The sequence below is a fragment of the Budorcas taxicolor genome, chromosome 8, assembly GCF_023091745.1.
Source record: "Budorcas taxicolor isolate Tak-1 chromosome 8, Takin1.1, whole genome shotgun sequence".
NCBI classification, from domain to species: Eukaryota; Metazoa; Chordata; class Mammalia; order Artiodactyla; family Bovidae; genus Budorcas; species Budorcas taxicolor.
The window spans coordinates 92,809,661-92,834,527 of record NC_068917.1 but is presented as its reverse complement, the minus strand read 5'-3'; the positions used below and the strand labels follow the sequence as shown (position 1 = coordinate 92,834,527).

The window sequence follows — 24,867 nt, the reverse complement described above, 5'->3', positions numbered from 1 at the left end:
TTCTAATCTTTGTTTTCAGATATAAAGAGGCTCTTCTCCTCAAGTTACTGATGGTTTAAAGCAACTTAGTAATTTACAACTGTAGGTAAAATTATAACTTTTCTCTCTCTGTCTTGTCCTTCCAGAAATCGGAGACAATGGGTTCTGAACAGATTTATCAGGTAAATAAAAATACTGTCTCCCAACATATAGAGAAATCTCAAAGTATACTGCTGCTGCTGCTAAGTCGCTTCAGTAGTGTCCAACTCTGTGTGACCCCATAGATGGCAGCCCACCAGGCTCCCCTGTCCCTGGGATTCTCCAGGCAAGAGCACTGGAGTGGGGTGCCATTTCCTTCTCCAATATATGAAAGTGAAAATTGAGAGTGAAGTTGCTCGGTCGTGAGCGACTCAGCGACTGCATGGACTGCAGCACACCAGGCTCCTCCGTCCATGGGATTTTCCAGGCAAGAGTACTGGAGAGGGGTGCCATTGCCTACTCCCAAAGTATGCTGCTGCTGCTGCTGCTGCTGCTGCTGCTAAGTCACTTCAGTCGTGTCTGACTCTGCGCAACCACATAGACGGCAGCCCACCAGGCTCCCTTGTCCCTGGGATTCTCCAGGCAAGAACACTGGAGTGGGTTGCCATTTCCTTATCCAATGCATGAAGGGGAAAAGTGAAAGTGAAGTCACTCAGTCCTGTCCGACTCTGCCCGACCCCATAGACAGCAGCCCAGCAGGCTCCTCTGTCCATGGGATTTTCCAGGCAAGAGTACTGGAGTGGGGTGCCATTGCCTTCTCCGCCCAAAGTATACTGGGGACCTCTAAAAGAAAAATCCACCTCAGTAAAAACTGATGTCAGTCCTATGACATCTATAGTCAATGGACCAAACTTATTTTAGAAAGGAAATTAGTTTTGACTATATATTTAATAAAAATGGGGATAATTGTAGAAAAATATTATGTTTCACTGAATACTAAGTTCTAGATTTGTTAATTAAGATCTATATTTACTAAGACTCATTTCCGAGATAGTTCCTTGTGGCTATGCTATATTGCTAAGAGGCTTAATTAAGTTATTGAAAAGGACACTCTGAGTTTGTTTCTAAATCTTATCTCTCAGTTCAGTTCAGTTCAGTTCGGTCGCTCAGTCGTGTCCGACTCTTTGCAACCTCATGAATTGCAGCACGCCAGGCCTCCCTGTCCATCACCAACTCCCGGAGTTCACTCAGACTCACGTCCATCGAGTCAGTGATGTCATCCAGCCATCTCATTCTCGGTCGTCCCCTTCTCCTCCTGCCCCCAATCCCTCCCAGCATCAGAGTCTTTTCCAATGAGTCAACTTTTCGCATGAGGTGGCCAAAGTACTGGAGTTTCAGCTTTAGCATCATTCCTTCCAAAGAAATCCCAGGGTTGATCTCCTTCAGAATGGACTGGTTGGATTTCCTTGCAGTCCAAGGGACTCTCAAGAGTCTTCTCCAACACCACAGCTCAAAAGCATCAATTCTTCGGCGCTCAGCCTTCTTCACAGTCCAACTCTCACATCCATACTTGACCACAGGAAAAACCATAGCCTTGACTAGACGGACCTTAGTCGGCAAAGTAATGTCTCTGCTTTTGAATATACTATCTAGTTTGGTCATAACATTTCTTCCAAGGAGTAAGTGTCTTTTAATTTCATGGCTGCAGTCAACATCTGCAGTGATTTTGGAGCCCAAAAAAATAAAGTCTGACACTGTTTCCACTGTTTCCCCATCTATTTGCAATGAAGTGATGGGACGGGATGCCATGATCTTCGTTTTCTGAATGTTGAGCTTTAAGCCAACTTTTTCACTCTGCTCTTTCAATTTCATCAAGAGGCTTTTTAGCTCCTCTTCACTTTCTGCCATAAGGGTGGTGTCATCTGCATATCTGAGGTTATTGATGTTTCTCCCAGCAATCTTGATTCCAGCTTGTGTTTCTTCCAACCCAGGTTTCTCATGATGTACTCTGCATAGAAGTTAAACAAGCAGGGTGACAGTATACAGCCTTGATATACTCCTTTCCCTATTTGGAACCAGTCTGTTGTTCCATGTCCAGTTCCAACTGTTGCTTCCTGACCTGCATACAGATTTCTCAAGAGGCAGGTTAGGTAGTCTGGTATTCCCACCTCTTTCAGAATTTTCCACAGTTTATTGCGATCCACACAGTCAAAGGCTTTGGCATAGTCAATAAAGCAGAAATAGATGTTTTTCTGGAACTCTCTTGCTTTTTCCATGATCTAGAGGATTTTGGCAATTTGATCTCTGGTTCCTTTGCCTTTTCTAAAACCAGCTTGAACATCAGGGAGTTCATGGTTCACATATTGCTGAAGCTTGGCTTGGAGAATTTTGAGCATTACTTTACTAGCATGCGAGATGAGTGCAATTATGTGGTAGTTTGAGCATTCTTCTGCATTGCCTTTCTTTGGGATTGGAATGAAAACTGACCTTGTCCAGTCCTGTGGCCACTGCTGAGTTTTCCAAATTTGCTGGCATCTTGAGTGCAGCACTTTCACAGCATCATCTTTCAGGATTTGAAATAGCTCAACTGGAATTCCATCACCTTCACTGGCTTTGTTTGTAGTGATGCTTTCTAAGGCCCACTTGACTTCACATTCCAAGATGTCTGGCTCTAGATGAGTGATCACATCATCATGATTATCTGGGTCGTGAAGATATTTTTTGTACAGTTCTTCTGTGTATTCTTGCCACCTCTTCTTAATATCTTCTGCTTCTGTGAGGTCATACCATCTCTGTCCTTTATTGAGCCCAACTTTGCATGAAATGTTTCCTTGGTATCTCTAATTTTCTTGAAGAGATCTCTAGTCTTCCCCAATCTGTTGTTTTCCTCTATTTCTTTGCATTGATCACTGAAGAAGGCATTCTTATCTCTCCTTGCTATTCTTTGGAACTCTGCATTCAGATGCTTATATCTTTCCTTTTCTCCTTTGCTTTTTGCTTCTCTTCTTTTCACAGCTATTTGTAAGGCCTCCCCAGACAGCCTTTGCTTTTTTGCATTTCTTTTCCATGGGGATGATCTTGATCCCTGTCTCCTTTACAATGTCACGAACCTCCGTCCATAGTTCATCAGGCACTCTATCTATCAGATATAGACCCTTAAATCTATTTCTCACTTCCACTGTATAATCATAAGGGATTTGATTTAGGTCATACCTGAATGGTCTAGCGGTTTTCCCTACTTTCTTCAATTTAAGTCTGAATTTGGCAATAAGGAGTTCATGATCTGAGCCACAGTCAGCTCCTGGTCTTGTTTTTGTTGACTGTATAGAGCTTATCCATCTTTGGCTGCAAAGAATATAATCAATCTGATTTTGGTGTTGACCATCTGGTGATGTCCATGTGTAGAGTCTTCTCTTGTGTTGTTGGAAGAGGGTGTTTGCTATGACCAATGCATTTTCTTGGCAAAACTCTATTAGTCTTTGCCCTGCTTCATTCTGCATTCCAAGGCCAAATTTGCCAGTTAGTCCAGGTGTTTCTTGACTTCCTACTTTTGCATTCCAGTCCCCTATCATGAAAAGGACATCTTTTTTGGGTGTTACTTCTAAAAGATCTTGTAGGTCTTCATAAAACCGTTCAACTTCAGTTTTTTCAGCGTTACTGGTTGGGGCATAGACTTGGATAACTGTGATATTGAATGGTTTGCCTTGGAGACGAACAGAAATCATTCTGTCATTTTTGAGGTTATCTCTAAAGCCTATCTTATCTCTAAACCAATCTTTGAAAAAAGATCAGATCCTTGAAGATCTACAAGCAGGAGATTAACAGCAGGCTATAGTCATGTATGATTATACATGACTCTATATTAGAAGAAGCAACAAGAGGAAGTATTTACCTGGACCAAGAGGCGAGTAAGACAGGTGTGGTCCAGAGTCTTCTGCTATTCACAGGGCCTAGTCCAGTAACAGCACACAGAGTGGCCAATCTGCGAAATCTTTGACAGAGCTGGGAATGAGCCTTCCCAGCACCGTGGACAAGATGGTCATGAAATTCCCCAAAGGATGCTCAAACTCATGGCCACAGTGGGGTCCTGCTGACTGGAAACTGGCACTTGCCAACTTCCTCTACAAATATTAAATCATGGACATTATAGCTGCTGACCTTAACATCCCCTGAAAGGAGTTCAGGGTGAAAATCAGAAATTAGGCACTCACTCTGTGCTCTTGGCAAAATGGACAAAACAGGGCTTCAGATAGTTAGATATTTTCATGTAAAAATTTTCTTGAGCCCAAATTCTTGCATCTTCTCATACCTAGAAAAACACTAAAATTGTTAACAGTGGCTTATCTGTTAATACCACAGTAAGAGGCTAAAGCCTACTTGGACAAACATAGACAACTGGCTGCCTGGCTATAAGTCTACATAAAGCAACCTGTCTACACTGGGTTAGAGACACATTGTCCTAAAAAGAAATGATGAGATTTATTTTGTCTGTTAAAGTGCAAGTTGTCACTCTTTCAACTACTTCTGAGAACTGGGTTTGCTATACCTACCTTCAAAATGTATATGACCACACCAAATGGCTCCATTCTTACAGACAGGGCAGCCCAAGCGTTGACTATGTCTAGACCAGGATCAAATTTCTTGCCAAATGTAACCTGATTCTTATTCTTGCTTAGACTGCTGATTAGAATTCTTTTACTGATTTTTGGTTTCTGCCTTTTAAATCTACTTGTCTAGTTTGTTCTTCCTAAATGATACAATGGCTTCCCAGACAAAGTAACAGTGATGTAGAGATTCTGGTCACTCTTCAAGATGGACTCCCCTGATATTCCACTCTGGTCATAGATCCAGTCTTGATTTGGGAATTTTAGTTTCCCCAAATTCACAGACTATTGGGAATCTGTAGTCTGTGGGCCTAACCTGGTGGAAAACTACTTTAGTAGTTATTCTTACTATTTGCACCCTTTATCTTTAATTGTCTAATGAATTTTGTATCTAAGCAGCTTGAGGCATTTAAGTTGCAAATAATTGTTCATGCTCCTACAATTTCTACTGCCTCCTCTAGCCATTACTTGGGGCCCCTGGATCAGAAACACTAAATAAAAGGGTAAGAAGAATATGTTGCTTCAGCAACTTAGGGCCAGTGCCCCTCACCAACACAGAGCAGTTAAAGACAGATTTCTTCACCCCTTTCCCATCAGCAACAATATTCTCCTAAAACAAAAAGGGGAGAATGAGAGAGTTAAAGCATAGGCAGGTAGCCCAAGGCCCTTAAAGGAGGAGGCAACAAACATTCCTTTATCCATTCTTTTGCCTTAGTCAGGTAGGCATGTTTCTTTTAAGCCCTGTATTGGTATTGCAACAATATATCTGGCTTGAGACCTGGCCTTCTTTAGGTCCAGAACTAATGATTACAAAGCACAATATATCTTACTCATGGGTATGCTTTTCTTAGACTCTATGTTAATGATTATAATTGTAACAAATCTTGCCTGGGAGCCTGTTTCTCAACAAGGATATATCTCGCCCAGAAACATGGTGCTCCGGAACTCTCCGGAACTCCTTCCTTCTGGCTACTCTTGTAGTGAAGTTATCTCAGGATGTGTGACTTGGGAAAGGCTTTGGTGGAACTCTTACAACCTCGAGATATTCTTTTCGTCTATTTTCAGCAGCCAGTTGAGAAGTATATAGTTCAGTTCAGTCACTCAGTTGTGTCCGACTCTGCGACCCCATGGACTGCAGCACACCAGGCTTCCCTGTCCATAACCAACTCCTGGAGCTTACTCAAACTCATGTCCATCGAGTCAGTGATGCCATCCAACCATTTCATCCTCTGTCGTCCCCTTCTCTTCCCACCTTCAATCTTTCCTAGCATCAGGGTCTTTTCCAGTGAGTCAGTTCTTTGCATCTGGTGGCCAAAGTATTGGAGTTTCAGCTTCAGCATCAGTCCTTCCATTGAATATTCAGGACTGATTTCCTTTAGGATGGACTGGTTGGATCTCCTTGCAGTCCAAGGAACTCTCAAGAGTCTTAACCGACACCAGAGTTTTTTTTTTTTTTTTTAATCAGGGCATTATATATTCTTATATATAATAACCTGCTTAAAAACTAGTGATGGTGGGTACTCTCCTTCCCCCTTTTGCTGGAGACTTTCTCTAAACTTTTCACTCTAATAAAACTTTGTTACACAAAGCGCTAAGTGACTGAGACTGTGTTTCAGTCAAAACTAAAATTTTTGTGAAATTTTAGTTTTGAAATTTTCGCCTTTAGAGACCAGGAATACCAGCACGATTCACCATAAGCTTTCAGTTTTGGGTGAGGTGCAGGTGGGACCTATTTCTTAAAGTCCTCAAGTTCATACTTCACTCTAAGTTAACAAGGGCTCACCCTGTACCCTTTCCAGGATCTACCTTGAAGGCCACTCAAAAGTTCTGTTCCCAGAACTTGCCCAGTGGAGGTGTGTCCAATTACCAGACGTTCTGTAACATTTCCTCCAGTGGAGGGAGCACCCAGGGGCCACCAGGAGATCCTGAGACAGCAACCCCAATATAAGAATCTGAGCAATAAGTTTGTCCCCACTGATACAACAGAGACTTACCGGAGGTCCAAACTAGGACAGCATAAAAAGGGTTGGCAGAATAGAGGGCCTACGAGGCCTAAGGGATGAGTACCCTGGGCCAGCAAAAGATATCAGCAGAGTCCTAAAGAAGCAAATTGCGACAGTTAAACCTGAAGAAGGGATAGGTTCCTTCAGAAAGCCACTTCAGAACACAGATTAAGCAGGTTCTGCAATGGATTTTCTCCAGTAAATGCAAAGGATAAGAATAGCCCCTGCAAAAAGGCAAGCTTGCAGCATCCGCCGCCCAGGGCCAGGAACCAGTCAAAAGCAGATTGATTACCGACAGCAGGGCTGTTGAGGATCAGACTCTCATGACAGCTGTTGGACAGATTTCAAAGAAAAGATGGAGCTTCACCATCGACTTCATGCCTCGTTAAATTGGTGCAAAGCAGAACTCTGGGCCCCGTTGCTGCTGCTACTGCTGCTAAGCCGCTTCAGTCGTGTCCAACTCTGTGCAACCCCACAGATGGCAGCCCACCAGGCTCCACCATCCTGGGATTCTCCAATGCATGAAAGTGAAAAGTGAAAGTGAAGTCACTCAGTAAGGGTCTGACTCTTGGTGACCCCATGGACTACAGCCTATCAGGCTCCTCCGTCCATGGGATTTTCCAGGCAAGAGTACTGGAGTGGGGTGCCATTGCCTTCTCCGGGCCCCATTAGGTTCACATTACTGCTACCCTAGGTTTCTCTCCTACCCAGAGGAAAGGAGAGTGAGGAGAAACGTAGCCCGCAATCACCAAGTTACCCCCACAGGCCACATCTGTCCAAAAACTAGTAAGCAGACCAGTCCCAGGGACAGCAAGTGGACTGTCCCACCCAGGGAGCCAGGTCCCCCTCCAGGCAGAGCCTGCCAGCATGGATCAGAGTGACATGTCCCAGGCTGTTCCTCTCCACTGTCCAAGGCACTGTCTTAGGAAATACACCTCTTCTGGTCAATCAGAACATGCTTTACACAGCATTACTGGTAGGAAAACTCTTCTCCAAGAAAAAAAATTCATATTCTGCAGAGAAAAAAGTTTTTCTCTCATGTTAGCACATCCTCTATGTGCTAATGGTTTCTTCCAACCACATATTTTGTTTCCTGAAATAAATGTGATTTTTTTCCCCCCATGAAAGGTGGTGGCCTCTGTCTGTGCCCTGCTGAGGGATAGTGAGGGGATCAGGGGCCATTCTTCCCAGGTGCCTGCTGTGACTTCCAAATGTGCCCCTAGTGTGGGAGGTAAGGAAGGAGGCAGGTGGCAGAGGTGCCCAATAGATGGTGCAGTGACTAAGGTGCCTCTGACGTCCCATCTACAGCCCAGAGGAAAGAAGTTAGGGGCCTACGGCTCACGGTGGCCCCACCCCAGAGTCTCCCCTTACTCCAGCTCCCAGAGCCCAGGCAGAGGGAGAATGCCTAGAGCGCCTCCACAGAGGGCCAGGCTCCCAGAGACAGCGGAGCAGAGCCTCTGAGCAGGGAAGCTTCACTTCTCCACAGTGTAATTAATCAGCTTTCACAGGACTGGGAGCTTGGGACAGACTCATGATCTGACTCATGGTCATGATCCAAGGAGGCTCCTAGGGGACATGTGGACTCAACAGGCCCAGGGACTATGTTGGCGTCACAGCAAGTGTCAACTACTATCAGCGTGTCAGAACCCCAACACGTAGGACCAGGATCTGGGACGGGAGGGCAGCGGCACGGGTCTGCTTGTGCTGTGGTTCCTCCCTGGAGCCACATCCTGCCTCTGGGCCCCATCCTCCAGGGTGGGCCCAGCATTAGGGGGCTCAGCCAGGGTCTGAGGAGAGGATCTGGAGCCTAGGTTACAGAGTGACCTCCAGAGCTCCGGCGAGGTGGGCACAGAGCAGGGACCTTGAGCCTGGTCATTCTGTTCCTGTGTGGGGTTAGTGGGATCCCTATGGGAGATCAGTGTGGATCTGTCAGAGGTCTGTTTACAGTGGATAAATGGATAAAGAAAGGTGATACACACACGTGCACATACATAGCATATACGATGAGATATTATTCAGCCTTAATCAAGTAAACCCTGACATTTTCAAGAACATTGAATGAACCTGGAGAACACTATGCTAAATAAAATAAGCCTGACAGTATCACTTATGTGTAGCATCTAAAAGAAAAAAAAAAGCAATCACAGAACAGAGAGTCGAAATTGTTGTCTGCAGCTAGTTGTGAGGAAATGAGAACGGGTTGGCAAATGGATACAAATTTTCCATTATAAAATGAGAACCAAAATGAAGGAATAAGGTCTGAGGAGCTAATGGACAGCATGATGTCTCCTGCATTGGCAGGCAGGTTCTTTACCACTAGTACCACCTGAGAAGTCCTTGAATGTGCAAGCTGAGTTGCTATCACACAGCTGAAATTCCATCACCTGCACTAGCTTTGTTCATAGTGATGCTTCCTATGCTTCACTTTGTATTCCGGGATGTCTGGCTCTAGGTGAGTGACTGCACCATCGAGGTTATCTAGGTCATGAAGATCTTTTTTGTACAGTTCTTTTGTGTGTTCTTGCCACCTCTTCTTAATATCTTCTGCTTCTGTTAGGTCCATACCATTTCTATTCTTTATTGCGCCCATCTTTGCATGAAATATTTCCCTTGGAATAGAAGAAAAATTCCCTCTAATTTTCTTGAAGAGATATCTAGTCTTTCCCATACTATGGTTTTCCTGTATTTCTTTGCATTGTTCTTATCTTTCCTCGCTATTCTTTGGAACTATGCATTCAGATGGGCGTATCTTTCCTTTTCTCCTTTGCCTTTTGGTTCTCTTCTTTTCTCAGCTATTTGTAAGGCCTCCTCAGACAGCCATGTTGCCATTTTGCCTTTTCTTGGGATGGTTTTGAACACCACCACAGCTCCGCTATCTGGGGCCAAGCCTGTTTCCTTGCTCACCTTGCTTCTTGCATTCCCCCAGCTCCTCAGCAATCACCATGGGGTGGGGGGTGGAGGTGGCAGCATCACTGGACCCCAGTTTTGAGAGCTCTCATTCACATTTGGAGGCTAGAAATGGCTATGATGGCCATTACTGATGGCTATGACAATTCTTGTTGATTAATATGGCAGGAGATATTTTCATTTTACAGTGGTTTTCTCTGTCCCCTTTAGCTCAAAGTGACAGGAAAGTCTCTGCTGGTTTATCCCTCTCTATTCTTGGCCTCAGAGGAGGCAATGGCACTCCACTCCAGTACTCTTGCCTGGAAAACCCCATGGATGGAGGAGCCTGGTAGGCTGCAGTCCATGGGGTCACTACGAGTCAGACACGACTGAGCGACTTCACTTTCACTTTTCACTTTCATGCATTGGAGAAGGAAATGGCAACCCACTCCAGTGTTCTTGCCTGGAGAATCCCAGAGACGGGGGAGCCTGGTGGGCTGCCGTCTATGGGGTTGCACGGAGTCGGACACGACTGAAGCGACTTAGCAGCAGCAGTCTTGGCCTCTGTTGAGATGACTGATTAAATTAATGAGCCACATCCATGACCTCTTCTTCAGATGACTGCTCAGCTATACCCTTAGAGTTTTCTTCATAACAAGCTTACTCACTTTGAAATACGGATAAGCTGATAATTTTCCAAATCTCTAAATTCTGATTTTTTTTCCTATATAAATTTATTTATGTATTTCTAGATGAGACAAAGATGAATATTTTTAATGATTAAAGGTACAACTCACAAAGAAGATAGACATCATAAACCATTCAGCACCTAGCAATAAAGACACAAAGATACATAAGGCAAAAATTAGAAGAAATATATGGGAAAAAAAATATATAATCATAGTGAGACATACTCACATTTCTCTGAGAATATTTTATCAAGTGCATAAAAATAAGAATAGAAGCATCTTGAATGATGTCATTTATAATTTAAATATAATAGATTTCTATTTATATTAATTTATATCACTCTTATATCCTGTATTATATTAATTTATATTACTCTTATATCCTATATAAACATACTTAAAATTTTGTATTTCACACATTGTTATTAGATGTTCATAAGATGGTTAGAAAAACTGGATAAAAGATAAACATTACTAGATTTCAAAAAGTAGAATTCTTTTTTGTGTGTGATTCAGTTATACATATACATATATATTATTTTTTAAATTATTTTCCATTATAGGTTGTTATAAGATATTGACTATAATTCCCTGTGCTATATAGTAAACCTTTGGTGCTTGTTATATATCTATTTTTTAAATTGGAAAACTGGCATTCTATTTATACTAAGTCAAACAAGTAGAATCAAAATGTTGTAAATTTTTTAGTTAGGCAAAAATTAAAAAGTTTTCTAAAATACATATATTATACATATTATTTATGTATATGTACACAAGAGCTTTTCTACTACACTTGATAAAGGCTTGAGGAAGAACACCAAGAAAAAAGAAGAGATGGAAAAATTAGAAAACGTAGACTAAATGAAATGGGAGCCCTGAATATGAAATGGAAAAAGTTAAACAAACTACATAAAAGAGCCTTATATAGTCCAAATATATTCCAACACCTGTTGGATCATCAAAAAAGCAAGAGAGTTCCAGAAAAACATCTACTTCTGCTTTATTGACTATGCCAAAGCCTTTGATTGTGTGGATCACAACAAACTGTGGAAAATTTTTCAAGAGAGGGGAATACCAGATCACCTGACCTGCGTCTTGAAAAATCTGTATGCAGGTCAAGAAGCAACAGTTAAAACTGGACATGGAACAATAGATTGGTTCCAAATAGAGAAAGGAGTACGTTAAGGCTGTATATTGTCACCCTGTTTATTTAACTTCTATGCAGAGTATATCATGAGAAATGCTGGGCTGGAAGAAGCACAAGCTGGAATCAAGATTGCTGGGAGAAATATCAATAACCTCAGATATGCAGATGACATCACCCTTATGGCAGAAAGTAAAGAAGTACTAAAGAACCTCTTGATGAAAGTGAAAGAGGAGAGTCAAAAAGTTGGCTTAAAACTCAACATTCAGAAAACGAAGATCATGGTATCCGGTCCTATCACTTCATGGGAAATAGATGGGGAAACAGTGTAAGACTTTATTTTGGGGGGCTCCAAAATCACTGCAGATGGTGACTGCAACCTTGAAATTAAAAGACACTTGCTCCTTGAAAGAAAAATTATGACCAACCAAGACAGCATATTAAAAAACAGAGACAGTACTTTGCCAACAAAGGTCTATCCAGTCAAAGCTATGGTTTTTCCAGTAGTCATGTATGAATGTGAGAGTTGGACTATAAAAAAAGCTGACCACTGAAAAATTTATGCTTTTGATCTGTGGCATTAGAGAAGACTCTTGAGAGTCCCTTGGACTACAGGAAGATCCAACCAGTCCATCCTAAAGGAAATCTGTCCTGAATATTCACTGGAAGGATGGATACAGAAGCTGAAACTCCAATACTCTGGCCACCTGATTCAAAGAACAGAATCATTTGAAAAGACCCTGATGCTAGGAAAGACTGAAGGTGGGAGAAGAAGGGGACAACAGAGGATGAGATGGTTGGATGGCATCACTGACTCGATGGACATGAGTTTGAGTAAGCTCCGGGAGTTAGTGATGGACAGGGAGGCCTGGTGTGCTGCAGTTCATGAAGTCTCAAAGAGTCAGACACGACTGAACGACTGAACTGAACTGAACTGAATGTTCATTAGAAACATATCTGAAGCTCTGGCAAAACATTTAAAAAAGCAATGATTGAGTATTTGTATATTTCAAAAATTTCCAAGATAATTCTGATATGCATCTGGATTATAAAAAGTCATTACAGGTTTTTCTATTAAATGGTGGTTTTGATGATATAGAATTCCATTGTTTTTCTTTTGACCAATGATGATACAATGGTGGAGCCCCTACCACCCATGTCTCTGCAGGAGACCCTCCAACAATAGCAGGTAGTTTTGGTTCAGTCTCCTGTGGAGTCATCATTCCTTTCCTCTGGGTCTTGGTGCGTGCAAGATTTTGTTTATGCCTTCCAAGACTGGAGTGTTTGTTGCCCCCGGCATGTGAAGTTTCTATAATCAAATTCCGCTGGCCTTCAAGACCAGATTTCCTGAGCCATATGTTGTCAGGAGGAACTGTCTCATGTGTGAATACAGATCAGTGTCGACCCCAATACACACACATGTCCAGCCATGGGTGGGAAGGGAAGGGACAGTAGTTGTGGGATGTCTTTGCAGAACCCTGGACCCTAGGTCAGTCCCCATAGCCACAGCAAGATGGGTCCCCTCCCTCCCTTGAACAAGACACTCCTGCACAAAATTCCCATAAATTCCAGAAAGGGGCCCAACTGTCATTTTCCTTATACACACCTTTAATGGGCACCCCATGATTCCCTGGGTATTCCCAGTCCCTTTGTTAGATTCCCAAGCTGGGAAGCCTGACATGGGGTTCAGAACCTTCACAGCATTGGGAGAACTTCTTTGGTGTTCTTGTTCTCCCATTTGTAGGTCACCTACCCAACAGGGTATGGGATTTGATTTTATCTTGATGCACCCCTCTTACCATCTCACTGAGGCTTCTTCATCTTGTCATGGGGTATCTTTTTTTGGTAGGTTCCAGCATCCTGCTGTCAATGATTGTTCAACAGCTAGTTGCAATTTTGGTGATCTCTCATGAGATGAGTGCCCATCCTTCTGCTCTGCCATCTTGAACCAGAACTCTCATGTGTGGATGCTTATGGTAGGCATTCTTGTGGATTTCTCCTAGTAGGGTAAATGATGGTTCCCCAAAGATGTCCATGTCTAATCCCTCATATGACAATATATAAATGTTACCTTGTATGGCTAAAGGCACTATGTAGGTGTGACTAATTAAAAAATGTTGAGATGAAGAGGTTATCATAAATTTTCTGAGTGGACTAGATATAAACACAAAAGCCCTATTGGAGGGACGCAGAGTCAGAGATGGAGAGACCATGTGATGAGGGAAGCAGAGTAAAGTGATACACTTTGAAGATGGAAAAAGGAACTAATTTCAAGGAATGCGGGTAGCCTCCAGAAGCCAGAAAGGGAAAGGAAACCGATTCTTCTGTAGGATCTCAAAAGGTCGAAGCCTTGCAGACCCCTCTTACAGGTCAACTGCACCCTCCAAACTCTAGGAAACTCCACCCAGACTCCTGTACTCCAGACTCTCCTGCTATTTTTCCTGTGGCCCCAGATACTCCTGAAATGTTTTCTTGGACTTGTATAGCCCCAGACATTCCTGTGACTATAGCCAAGTCTCTTAAATCTCCAGACACGCTTTAAGCCTTCCACACTTTACTCCTTCTTAGGAGTCTCAAGAGTCCTTCCAAAAGTTCTGTGGTCCAGACACTTCTGTGACTATACCCAAGCTCAGGGAGTCTCTGCCATCATCACCTGGTCAAGGGAAGGAACCCCAGAACTCAGAACCTGGAGAAGAGGCATTGGCCAGGACGGAAGTAGGGGTGAGGCCCAGAGTGGAGAGCTGGGCCAGCACAACCTATGACAGGGACTAAGCAAGTTGGAAGGGGGATGAAGCAGTTCTGGGGTACAGCAGGGGTCTGCTCCCTGCTCAGCGCCTGCCCTTCATTGTCTGCTCATCTCACCCTTAGAGAGGGACAGTTCCTCTGGCCTGACCAGTGAGGTCTCTGCCAGCACCCACAGAGGGTGATGGAAGCCTGCACACTCCTCAGCATGGATCCCAGCTCCTACCCAGGTTGAGAACACAGACACATCTCTCCCTGCTGTCCCTGCTAGGTGAGCTGCTCTTGTGAAACTTGCTCATTTATTGTTAGGAGGAACTGTATTATGTGTGAATACGGATCAGCGTCGACCCCAGTACACACACATGTCCAGCCATGGGTGGGAAGGGAAGGGACAGTAGTTGTGGGATGTCTTTGCAGAACCCTGGGCCCCTAAGGTCAGTCCCCATAGCCACAGCAAGATGGGTCCCCTCCCTCCCTTGAACAAGACACTCCTGCACAAAATTCCCATAAATTCCAGAAAGGGGCCCAACTGTCATTTTCCTTATACACACCTTTAATGGGCACCCCATGAATTTCCTCTCACCCATTTCCCCTGTTTCATCCTTACTGGGACTAAGAGGTAGCTGCCTCCACCACTCTCCACACTGCAGTAATCCCTCTGAGACTAGAGGGTGCTCACCCTCCAGCCAGGCAGACAGGCAGACAATCCAGACCCTATGGCCGAGATTCTTCCTCTCTGGTCAGGCCACCACACAGGAAACCCTGGATGAGCAGAGGATCAGCCCACCCCCTTCATCTGGCTGCTTCAGGAAGCAGAGAGAAGCTCCCTAAAGACAAAAGTTGTCTTCAGGCTCCATCCTGGAAACTGCTTAATGTCCAGAGGGCTGAGGGCAGGACAGCAGCTCTCCATCCCTAGATGGTCCAGGGATGCAGATGACAGTACAGATGTCCCCAAGGTCTCGATCCAAGCTGGCTTTAGAGAAGGGGATGACGAGGGGGGTCTCTGTGGAGGATGAGAGCTGAGAGCTCCCAGGAGGCACCTGAGGAGTCCTTGTCTGTGTGGAGGCCAGACTTGGCCACCTGGAGGCCCACAGCACCTGTGACCTCCCTTGTTCTTCCTTCCTGTCGGGACCCCTCTCTGTGGAGCAGAGCAGACACGAATAAGGTGACAGTGACCCAAGAGCATTTCCCAACAAAATTACATTTATTCACATTTTACATACATCTCTCCAAAGATCCTGCTGCCACCCACACCCACCCAGATCCACCTCCCCCACCTCTCGAAACTCCCAGAAGCCCAGTCCCCTCCGTGCCCTGGAATCCCTTCCTCCAACAGCAGCCAGGATCACCCATGAGCTGAGGAGCCCTAGCCTCCCCTTGGGGCTGGCCCGCTGTCCCCTATTGGCTGCAGAGCTGCTTCCTCTTCCTCCCTGTGACAAACGGGTCACACTTTCTCTTTCTCAGCTGTGAGGGGCAAACCAGTCCCAGAGCCAAGGCTGGCCTCTCAGAGACCCCGAGACCAGCCCCCGGGCCGGGCAGCATCTCAACAGCAGCTGGGCCTGCACACAGAGCCCGCTTCCTAGACTTGGCAACAGCCAGAGGAGCTGGGCTGAGGCCTATTCTCTGAGAGGAGGGGGCCTGGCCGGAGGCAGGGACAGGACTCTGGGACAGCCTCCAGGGCAGCAGGCTGTGCTGCGAGGCCAAGAGGAAGGCCAGGCTGGGGAGCTCCTCCTCGTCCTCGCTGGACCCGTCCCTGGGCCCTCGGGCCCCCAGAATTGGAGAGGCCGTTCTGAGAACTGAGGTATCCCTGGGTCCTGGCTGAGGGCCAGTGCACCTCTGACCCTGGGGAGGGGAGGGTTGTCCTGGCTGGAATGGAGGCAACTCCTGCCGTCCTGGAGAGGAAACAAGGTCTTTGGCCCTGGACAGGCCAGTGTTTGCTTGGCTGAACCTGTGAACAGTTTCGAAATCAACCTCTGGTGGGCAGGCTTCATGTCTGACCCCTAGCTGGGGGCCTTGATCACGTCTCTGGGCATCTTTGCTGGCGTCGGACTCAGAAGGACTTGAGTCCACTCGGGGTACACTTTGACTGCTGGGTGTCCGCACTCCCTGGTCTTCCTTCAAGGCCAGGAGTCGTTTCTGCACCAGCTGGTAGGAGAGAGGAGGGCAGTGACTGCTCTGCACACCCACATGTGAGAGGAGGAGCCCTGGTCAGTGGAACATGGCTCTGGGTGGGGTGGAAAGGAGGGGCGACCCTGAGACTCAAATCCAAATATAGACACTGTGGTGATCCTGCTGACCTCCTGCACCTTGTTCCCAGCTTCGTGTCCTTTCCTCCCCCATCACCTGCCCCAACTCCCTATCCTCTCCCTCCTACCACCCAGCACTGCACCTACCCCAGAGCGGGCTCTCCTCCAGGCCAGATGTCCCAGGCAGGGGAGGGATGGACAGAGCCATGGAAACCTCCTGCTCTGGGGCTCTATGTATCCCTTGCTCACCAGGGTCCCCCATGTCCTGGTTTACCTGGGAGACCCTTGTCTCCCCTGTTCTACCTGGGGTCCCTCCCTCCCCTGGCTCCCCTGGGTCACATGGGGTCCCCACCCACAGGCTCCATAAGTATCCCTCCCTCTCCTGCTCACCTCCTCAGGGGTGAGGCCTTCCTCCTGTTCCAGCTCCTCAGCTAGTGCCAGGGGATCCAGTTGTGGTTCTGGGGAAAGCAAGTCTGCCAGGAATCGAGGGTTAATGACTGCCTCTACCTGGAACAGAAGGAAAAGGCTATGAGCATCCCTGGCGAGGAATGGCCTGGGAGCCAAGAAGACCTAGAGGAAAGTGAAAAGTAGAGACCCACTCCTGTTCTTGCCATGGTCCTCACACACACACACACACACACACACACACACACACACAAATATGTTCATACACATACAGGCACAAAAAAGTACATATACAGAGTATATGCCCAGTAGTGGGGTTTCTGGGTCATATGGTAGTTTTTAAGGGAACTGCCATACTGTTCTCCACAAGACACAGATGCCCCAATGTTCATTACAGCACTATTTACAATAGCCAGGAAAGCAAGCAACCTAGATGTTCATCAACAGATAAATGGATGAAGAAAATGCAGTACATATTTACAGTGAAATATTTCTTAGCCATAAAAAGGAATGAATGTGAGTCAGTTGTAGAAGTGCAGATGAAACTATAGCCTCTTATACAGTGTGAAGTAAGTAGAAAGAGAAAAAAATGTCATATGTATTTGTGGAATCTAGAAAAATGGTCCTGATGAACCTATTAGCAGAGCAGGAACAGAGGTGCAGATGTAGAGAATGGACTTGTAGACATACAAGTGGGAAGGGGAAGGGGAAAAAGGGAAAAGGAAAAAGGAAAGGGAAAGGGGGGGTGGGATGAATTGAGAAAGGAGCCTTGACACATACGCACATTATGTGTAAAATAGGTACCTAATGGGAAGCTGGTGTGTAGCGCAGGAAGCTCTCAGCTTGGTGCTCTGTGATGACCCAGAAGGGTGGAAAGCGCGGGTAGGGTGAATGCTCAAGAGTGAGGGGTGGGGGATATATGTATATATATGGATGATTCACGTGTTGTACAGCAGAAGCTGACAGAACATTGTGAAGCAATTATACTCCAATAAAAAAGCACATATACACATACTTACACAGACATATGAAAGCATATACACAGACACAGACATGAACACTCATACATGTGCATACACACAGTCCACACACATATGGACACACACACAAAGCACATGAACAGAGCTTCAGTCCCATTGGCCTGGGCAGAACCCAGGTCTTGGGTGCTGAGAGTTCCATGCCTTGGAACCTTGTAGACCCCAGGCTCCATGCCCAGCCCACCTTGGTGACGAAGTCTTCCTGGGAACACAGCTTGTCAATGTAGCTCAGGAGATCCGGGTCTTCATAGGTCCCGTCCTCTTCCTGCTTCAGCTCATTTCCATCCTTTCCACATTCTGCATCTGACTTGCCCATGGCCAAGTGGGCAGGTCCCATCAGCACCTCCATGATGTCCACATACTCTCTCACAGCCTCAGGGGGAATCTCCTTGGGTGCCTTGGTCCCTGGGTGCCGCTGGGCTCTATGTGGCTGCGAGCGGGTGGGATGGGCCCGGGGCCCGGCCTTCCGGGGAGCATTGGCTGAGGCAGAGCAGGAAAGAGGGAAGGAAGGTGAGGGGCTTCTGCGTCCACCTCCTGAGCACGCGCTGCTGAGGGCAGTGTTTGGGGGTCAGTGACTTAGGTGTGGGCAGGGTTAGCACCACCTGAAGCCTCATGCACAGTGGGACGGGGAGAGGGCCATCTAAGAGAGTCCTGTGAGGAATGTGGAACCTTGATTCTTCAGGGTATCCCCAACAAGCCCACTTCCTCGGCAGACTTGGTGTGGGGTCTTTTGACAGGGAGGTAGAAGAGAAGTTATTAAACTGATGGAGATAATACCCTGTAGTGACGAAGAACAACTGAGACCCTGTCTCACTGGCTGTTCTGGTTGAAAGACCAATGACCCTGTTGAAGGTAAAGGATCCATATGGGGCCAGTAGTCATCCCTTGGCCCATGTTACCTTTGCTTTGAACTCCGGTGGGAACATGGGTGCCTGGCTGAGGGCACACTTTCGGGGCTGAGGACCCCTGAGGATCCAGCTTCGGTGGGACTGGAGGAGGCAGGCCTTGCACCCCCTGGATCCACTGTAACTTCTGAATCTGCATCACCTCTTCTGCCTCAAATTCCATGAACCTGGGAGTGATGGAGGCACACGGCACACTGAGATAAAGGCCTGGGCTTTGGAGCCGGGAACAAAGGCAACAGAGAATGAGAGGCTGGGAGAGGGTGTGTCTTTGGGTGGACAAGAAGGCCCTGGGAGGTACTATTCCCAGCAGAGGGTTCTCCTGGAACTGACTCAACATCTGGGACTCTTCCTGCCCCACCAGCACTTGGAGGACACTCAAGAGCATAGACCAAGGCTGCTGAATTGAACCAGGCCCTCAGGACACAGGCAGACCCACAGGGGACCCTCTTCATGCCCTCGTTCCCATCCAGAACTATATGAAGGGCTGATGGCCAGAGGCTGAACCAGGCACATGTCCCCAAAGCAGTCCTTGCTGAATCCAGGACCCTGGACAGGGGCTGAGAGTCCTGGAACATAAGCCTGGAGACAGGGCCCAGGAAAGGTTGCAGGATTTGGCCGTTAAGCTTAGAGGAGAGGCTTTCCTTTCCTCTGAGAGATGTTTGTTTGGTTGGTTCTATTTTTTAAACTAAAAGGATTGCCATGGAGAAAATACTGGAACAGCCAGAGATGCCTGGGCTGATGACATGCTGGCTTTCCCAGCTTCTTCAGGGAGGTCAAGGTACCCACTCCAGCCACTTTTCATGAGAAGAGGGGGTCCCATATTCTATGTCAGTGGCTGCCAGCCACCCACTACTAAGGAAGCAGCAGGCTGGCGGGTGGAGAGCATGCCCCTGCACAGCCCCTATGGCTGGGGTTGGACCCCCTCCTGGGCTCAAAGCCCCACCCATCCTGAGACCTTCATGTCAATCCAAAGGAAGGTCACCATCAGGGGAGATCAGAGGTCCTGGTGGAGGAAGTACTAAAGGCCCATGCTCTCAAGGTGAGGGAGGGGAGGAGGGCATCTGGGCTGTGGGGGCCCTGTGCTGAGTGACAGCCCTCCTCCTTTATCCTGCTTGATGAGTACGCCCACAGCCAGACCCTGACCTCGGGTCTAACCCTCACCCACCCCTCTTACCCACCACACAGCTCTAGGGCCCAGGACACTGACTCACTTTCTGGCCATCTCATAGTAGATCATCCGGTCAAAGTTGCTTCTGTGCTGCCATTCCTGCACAGCCCGCCACAGTCCCTCCTCCAGCATCATGGTGGGCTTCAGGCGAGCCAGGGACCGAAGCACTGGGCTGTAAGCCATCAGGATCTGTTTCAGAGTCCAGCCCAGTCTCCACCCATCTGATTCCACCCAGCAACTTGGACCACATAACCCAAGATAGCATGACTGAGCATCAGGAGGGTGAGAGGCAGGCCTGGGAGAGCAAGGACAAGCCTTCCTGCTACTGCCATCACCACCTCACTCTACTGGAGGATGACCATCCATTCCCAGGCTAAGGCTGGGACAGGGAGCCTTGTGAGGGCTCCTTCCTTTGCAAGATTGCCTTCTCAATATAAAAATCCCTATCATCAGTGAGGCATGGCACGTGCCAGGCAGCCTGCTAGCACTTCATAGATTAGCCTAACGAGCCTTCTGCACAGTTCTCTGTGTTAAGTGCAATTGTACCCCCACCCTTTTTTTTTTTTTTTAACAAGGGAACTGAGGTTTAGGAGGGAAATGCCTGCCAGGCTCCCAGCTCTAGGAAGAGAGCTCGACCACCACCCAGTTCTAAGAATTCTCCAGAACAAGGAGGTTCTTATTCTTGAGGCATGCACAGAGCTCTATCCTGGACCTTGCACTTCCTCTCCTTTCTGAAGGGACATCCCCTGACCATGGACACTCAAGTCCTGTGTGAAAGGAGATGCCACCACAAAGGAGTGCAGCATCCCATCTGTGGCTCCCCACCTCACACCACAACCCTCTCTGGCTTCAAGTTTCATCAATATAACCATGAGCATCATGGAAGGTCAAGTTGGCTGCACTCACAAGGCGGTGAGGTAACTGAGATAAGGTACTGAAAGGATGTCAGGAACTTGTATGGTGATGTGTGGAACCAAAATGTGCCTGCTCACAGCAGGGACATCACCCTCAGACTTTCTTCCCAGTATCCCTAGAAACCTAATCTGAGCATCCACCCCCAGTTCCTTTTGATCTAAAAGCTCATGACCCCCTGGCTGTTCACTCACATGAGAAAGCAGGAAAGAGCTTCAGCATCAGGACTCTGGGGAAGGTGTCTCCGGGCCAGAGACTTGAAGCGCTGCCAACGTCGGAAGTTCTCATACACGCTCTTGGGGTTACAGGAGTCATCCTGCGAAGCCTTGGACTGGTTGGTGGCCAGGCTGCCCTCCCTGGAAGTGCCATGTGACTGTGGCCCCAAGTTCACTTGGGGAATGATGGGGGCCAGCTGGGCAGCTGGTAGTGGAGCTTGAGGTGGAAATCCTGGGGTCCAGCTTCCCTTGCCAGACTGAGCTACTCTGACAGCTGGGGCAGTCACAATGGTCTCCATCGCAGGGGTTGTTAAGAATAGGGGGACAGGATGTGCAGTACTCCTGCTGAGGGGCCCTGGAGTGCTCCAGTTGAGGGGAGCCTGAGTAAGGACAAAGGTCTGAGCCTGCGGGTGCTCCACTGGCCTTCCTTCTGACCTGACTTGGACAATGATGTTGCAAGCCCCAGGGGCACTGGGGCCATGGCCAGCATTGGGCACCAAAGGTGTCCTGGGGAAAGCTGGCAGCAGCTGGGTGCCACCAGGAGGGAATGACGGGGTCATGGAAGGTGGCAGTGGTTGCTCCCAGGGTGGCCGGTGTGGGGGGCCAGGAATGGGTGGAGGAAAGGGCATTGTCATGAAAGGAGGCAAGGAGGCACCAGGGGTCAAGGTCACATCCATTCCCAGCTCTGGAGATGCTGTTGAGACAAAGGAGAGATTTGAATGGAGGAGGAGAATGGGAAACAGATGAAAGGTTGCTGCTGAACCATGAAAAGACACTAGGATTCTTGGCCTCCAGAGAGAAGAATTCAATCTGGGGCCAGAGATGAGGCTTGATCGCTCAGAGCTTTTGTGTAATAAAGTTTTATTAAAGTATAAAGAAGATAGAGAAACCTTCTGACATAGGCATCAGAAGGGGGCAGAAAGAGTACCCCCTAGCTAGTGTTGGCAGTGGAGTTATATACTCTCCAATGAATCAACAGAATGTCTGGAGGTTGTAAAGACCTACTCCTATAATTTACATTTTAAATAACAGGATTAGCCAGAAGGTTTAATCCAGATACTGTCCTCAGGCAGGATACATTCAGTTCAGTTCAGTTCAGTCACTCAGTCACGTCTGACTCTGAGACTCCATGAATTGCAGCACGCCAGGCCTCCCTGTCCATCATCAACCCCTGAAGTTCATCCAAACTCATGTCCATCGAGTTGGTGATGCCATCCAGCCATTTCATCCTCTGTCGTTCCCTTTTCCTCCTGCCCCCAGTCCCTCCCAGCATCAGAGTCTTTTCCAATGAGTCAACTCTTCGTATCAGTACTGGAGTTTCAGCTTTAGCATCATTCCTTCCAAGAACACCCAGGGCTGATCTCCTTCAGAATGGACTGGTTGGATCTCCTTGCAGTCCAAGGGACTCTCAGGAGTCTTCTCCAACACCACAGTTCAAAAGCATCAATTCTTCGGCGCTCAGCCTTCTTCACAGTCCAACTCTCACATCCATACATGACCACAGGAAAAACCATAGCCTTGACTAGATGGACCTTGGTTGGCAAAGTAATGTCTCTGCTTTTGAATATGCTATCTAGGTTGGTCATAACTTTCCTTCCAAGGAGTAAGCATCTTTAAATTTCATGGCTGCAATCACCATCTGCAGTGATTTTGGAGCCCCCCAAAATAAAGTCTGACACTGTTTCCCCATCTATTTCTCGTGAAGTGATGGGACCAGACCCCATGGTCTTAGTTTTTTGAATGTTGAGCTTTAAGCCAACTTTTTGACTCTCCTCTTTCTTTCCTCAAGAGGCTTTTTAGTTCCTCTTCACTTTCTGCCATAAGGGTGGTGTCATTCCCATATCTGAGGTGATTGATATTTCTCCCAGCAATCTTGATTACAGCTTGTGTTTCTTCCTGCTCAGCATTTCTCATGATGTACTCTGCATAGAAGTTAAATAAGCAGGGTGACAATATACAGCCTTGACATACTCCTTGTCCTATTTGGAACCAGTCTGTTGTTCCATGTCCAGTTCTAACTGTTGCTTCCTGACCTGCATACAGATTTCTCAAGAGGCAGGTCAGGTGGTCTGGTATTTCCATCTCTTTCAGAATTTTCCACAGTTTATTGTAATCCACACAGTCAAAGGCTTTGGCATAGTCAATAAAGCAGAAATAGATGTTTTTCTGGAACTCTCTTGCTTTTTCCATGATCCAGAGGATGTTTCCAATTTGATCTCAGGTTCTTCTGCCTTTTCTAAAACCAGCTTGAACATCAGGAAGTTCACGGTTCACGTATTGCTGAAGCCTGGCTTGGAGAATTTTGAGCATTACTTTACTAGCGTGTGAGATGAGTGCAATTGTGTGGTAGTTTGAGCATTCTTCGGCATTGCTTTTCTTTGGGATTGGAATGAAAACTGACCCTTTTCAGTCCTGTGGCCATTGCTGAGTTTTCCAAATTTGCTGGCATATTGAGTGCAGCACTATCATCTTTCAGGATTTGAAATAGCTCCACTGGAATTCCATCACCTCCACTAGCTTTGTTCATAGTGATGCTTTCTAAGGCCCACTTGACTTCACATTCCAGGATGTCTGGCTCTAGATGAGTGATCACACCATCGTGATGATCTGGGTCATGAAGATCTTTTTTAGTACAGTTCTTCTGTGTATTCTTGCCACCTCTTCTTAATATCTTCTGCTTCTGTTAGGTCCCTACCATTTCTGTCCTTTATCGAGCCCATCTTTGCATGAAATGTTTCCTTGGTATCTCTAATTTTCTTGAAGAGATCTCTTGTCTTTCCCATTCTGTTTTTTCCCTCTATTTCTTTGCACTGATTGCTGAGGAAGACTTTCTTATGTATCCTTGCTATTCTTTGGAACTCTGCATTCAGATGCTTGTATCTTTTCACTTCTCTTCTTTTCACAGCTATTTGTAAGGCCTCCCCAGATAGCCATTTTGCTTTTTTGCATTTCTTTTCCATGGGGATGGTCTTGATCCCTATCTCCTATACAATGTCATGAACCTCCATCCATAGTTCATCAGGCACTCTATCTATCAGATCTAGTCCCTTAAATCTATTTCTCACTTCCACTGTATAATCATAAGGGATTTGATTTAGGTTATACCTGAATGGTCTAGTGTTTTTCCCTACTTTCTTCAATTTAAGTCTGAATTTGGCAATAAGGAGCTCATGATCTGAGCCACAGTCAGGTCCCGGTCTTGTTTTTGCTGACTGTATTGAGCTTCTCCATCTTTGGCTGCAAAGAATATAATCAATCTGATTTTGGTGTTGACCATCTGGTGATGTCCATGTGTAGAGTCTTCTCTTGTGTTGTTGGAAGAGGGTGTTTACTATGACCAGTGCATTCTCTTGGCAAAACTCTATTAGCCTTTGCCCTGCTTCATTCCATATTCCAAGGCCAAGTTTGCCTGTTACTCCAGGTGTTTCTTGACTTCCTACTTTTTCATTCCAGTCCCCTACAATGAAAAGGACATCTTTTTTGGGTGTTAGTTCTAAAATGTCTTGTAGGTCTTCATAGAACCGTTCAACTTCAGTTTCTTCAGCGTTACTGGTTGGGGTATAGACTTGGATAACTGTGATATTGAATGATTTGCCTTGGAAATGAACAGAGATCATTCTGTCATTTTTGAGATTGCATCCAAGTACTGCACATCAGACTCTTTCGTTGACCATGATGACTACTCCGTTTCTTCTAAGGGGTTCCTGCCCACAGTAGTAGATATAATGGTCATCTGAGTTAAATTCACCCATTCCAGTCCATTTTAGTTTGCTGATTCCTAGAATGTTGATGTTCACCCTTGCCATCTCCTGTTTGACCACTTCCAATTTGCCTTGATTCATGGACCTGACATTCCAGGTTCCTATGCAATATTGCTCTTCACAGCATTGGACCTTGCTTCTATCATCAGTCACATCCACAACTGGGTATTGTTTTTGCTTTGGCTCATCCCT

The 24,867-nt window shown here is 46.5% G+C and overlaps 1 protein-coding gene across 1 annotated transcript; it reads right to left on the bottom strand.

Annotated features, from left to right (window-relative positions):
• Positions 1 to 15,424: 15,424 nt before the first annotated feature.
• On the bottom strand, positions 15,425 to 21,543 carry LOC128052104 (NUT family member 2D-like). Its single transcript, XM_052644554.1, has 7 exons — positions 20,894 to 21,543; positions 19,831 to 19,959; positions 18,614 to 18,786; positions 17,899 to 18,194; positions 16,663 to 16,779; positions 16,048 to 16,171; positions 15,425 to 15,786 (listed from the first exon to the last, which is right to left on the bottom strand). The coding sequence occupies exons 1-7, from the start codon at positions 21,541 to 21,543 to the stop codon at positions 15,425 to 15,427; spliced, it is 1,851 nt and encodes a 616-aa protein (XP_052500514.1).
• Between the last annotated feature and the right edge of the window lie 3,324 nt (positions 21,544 to 24,867).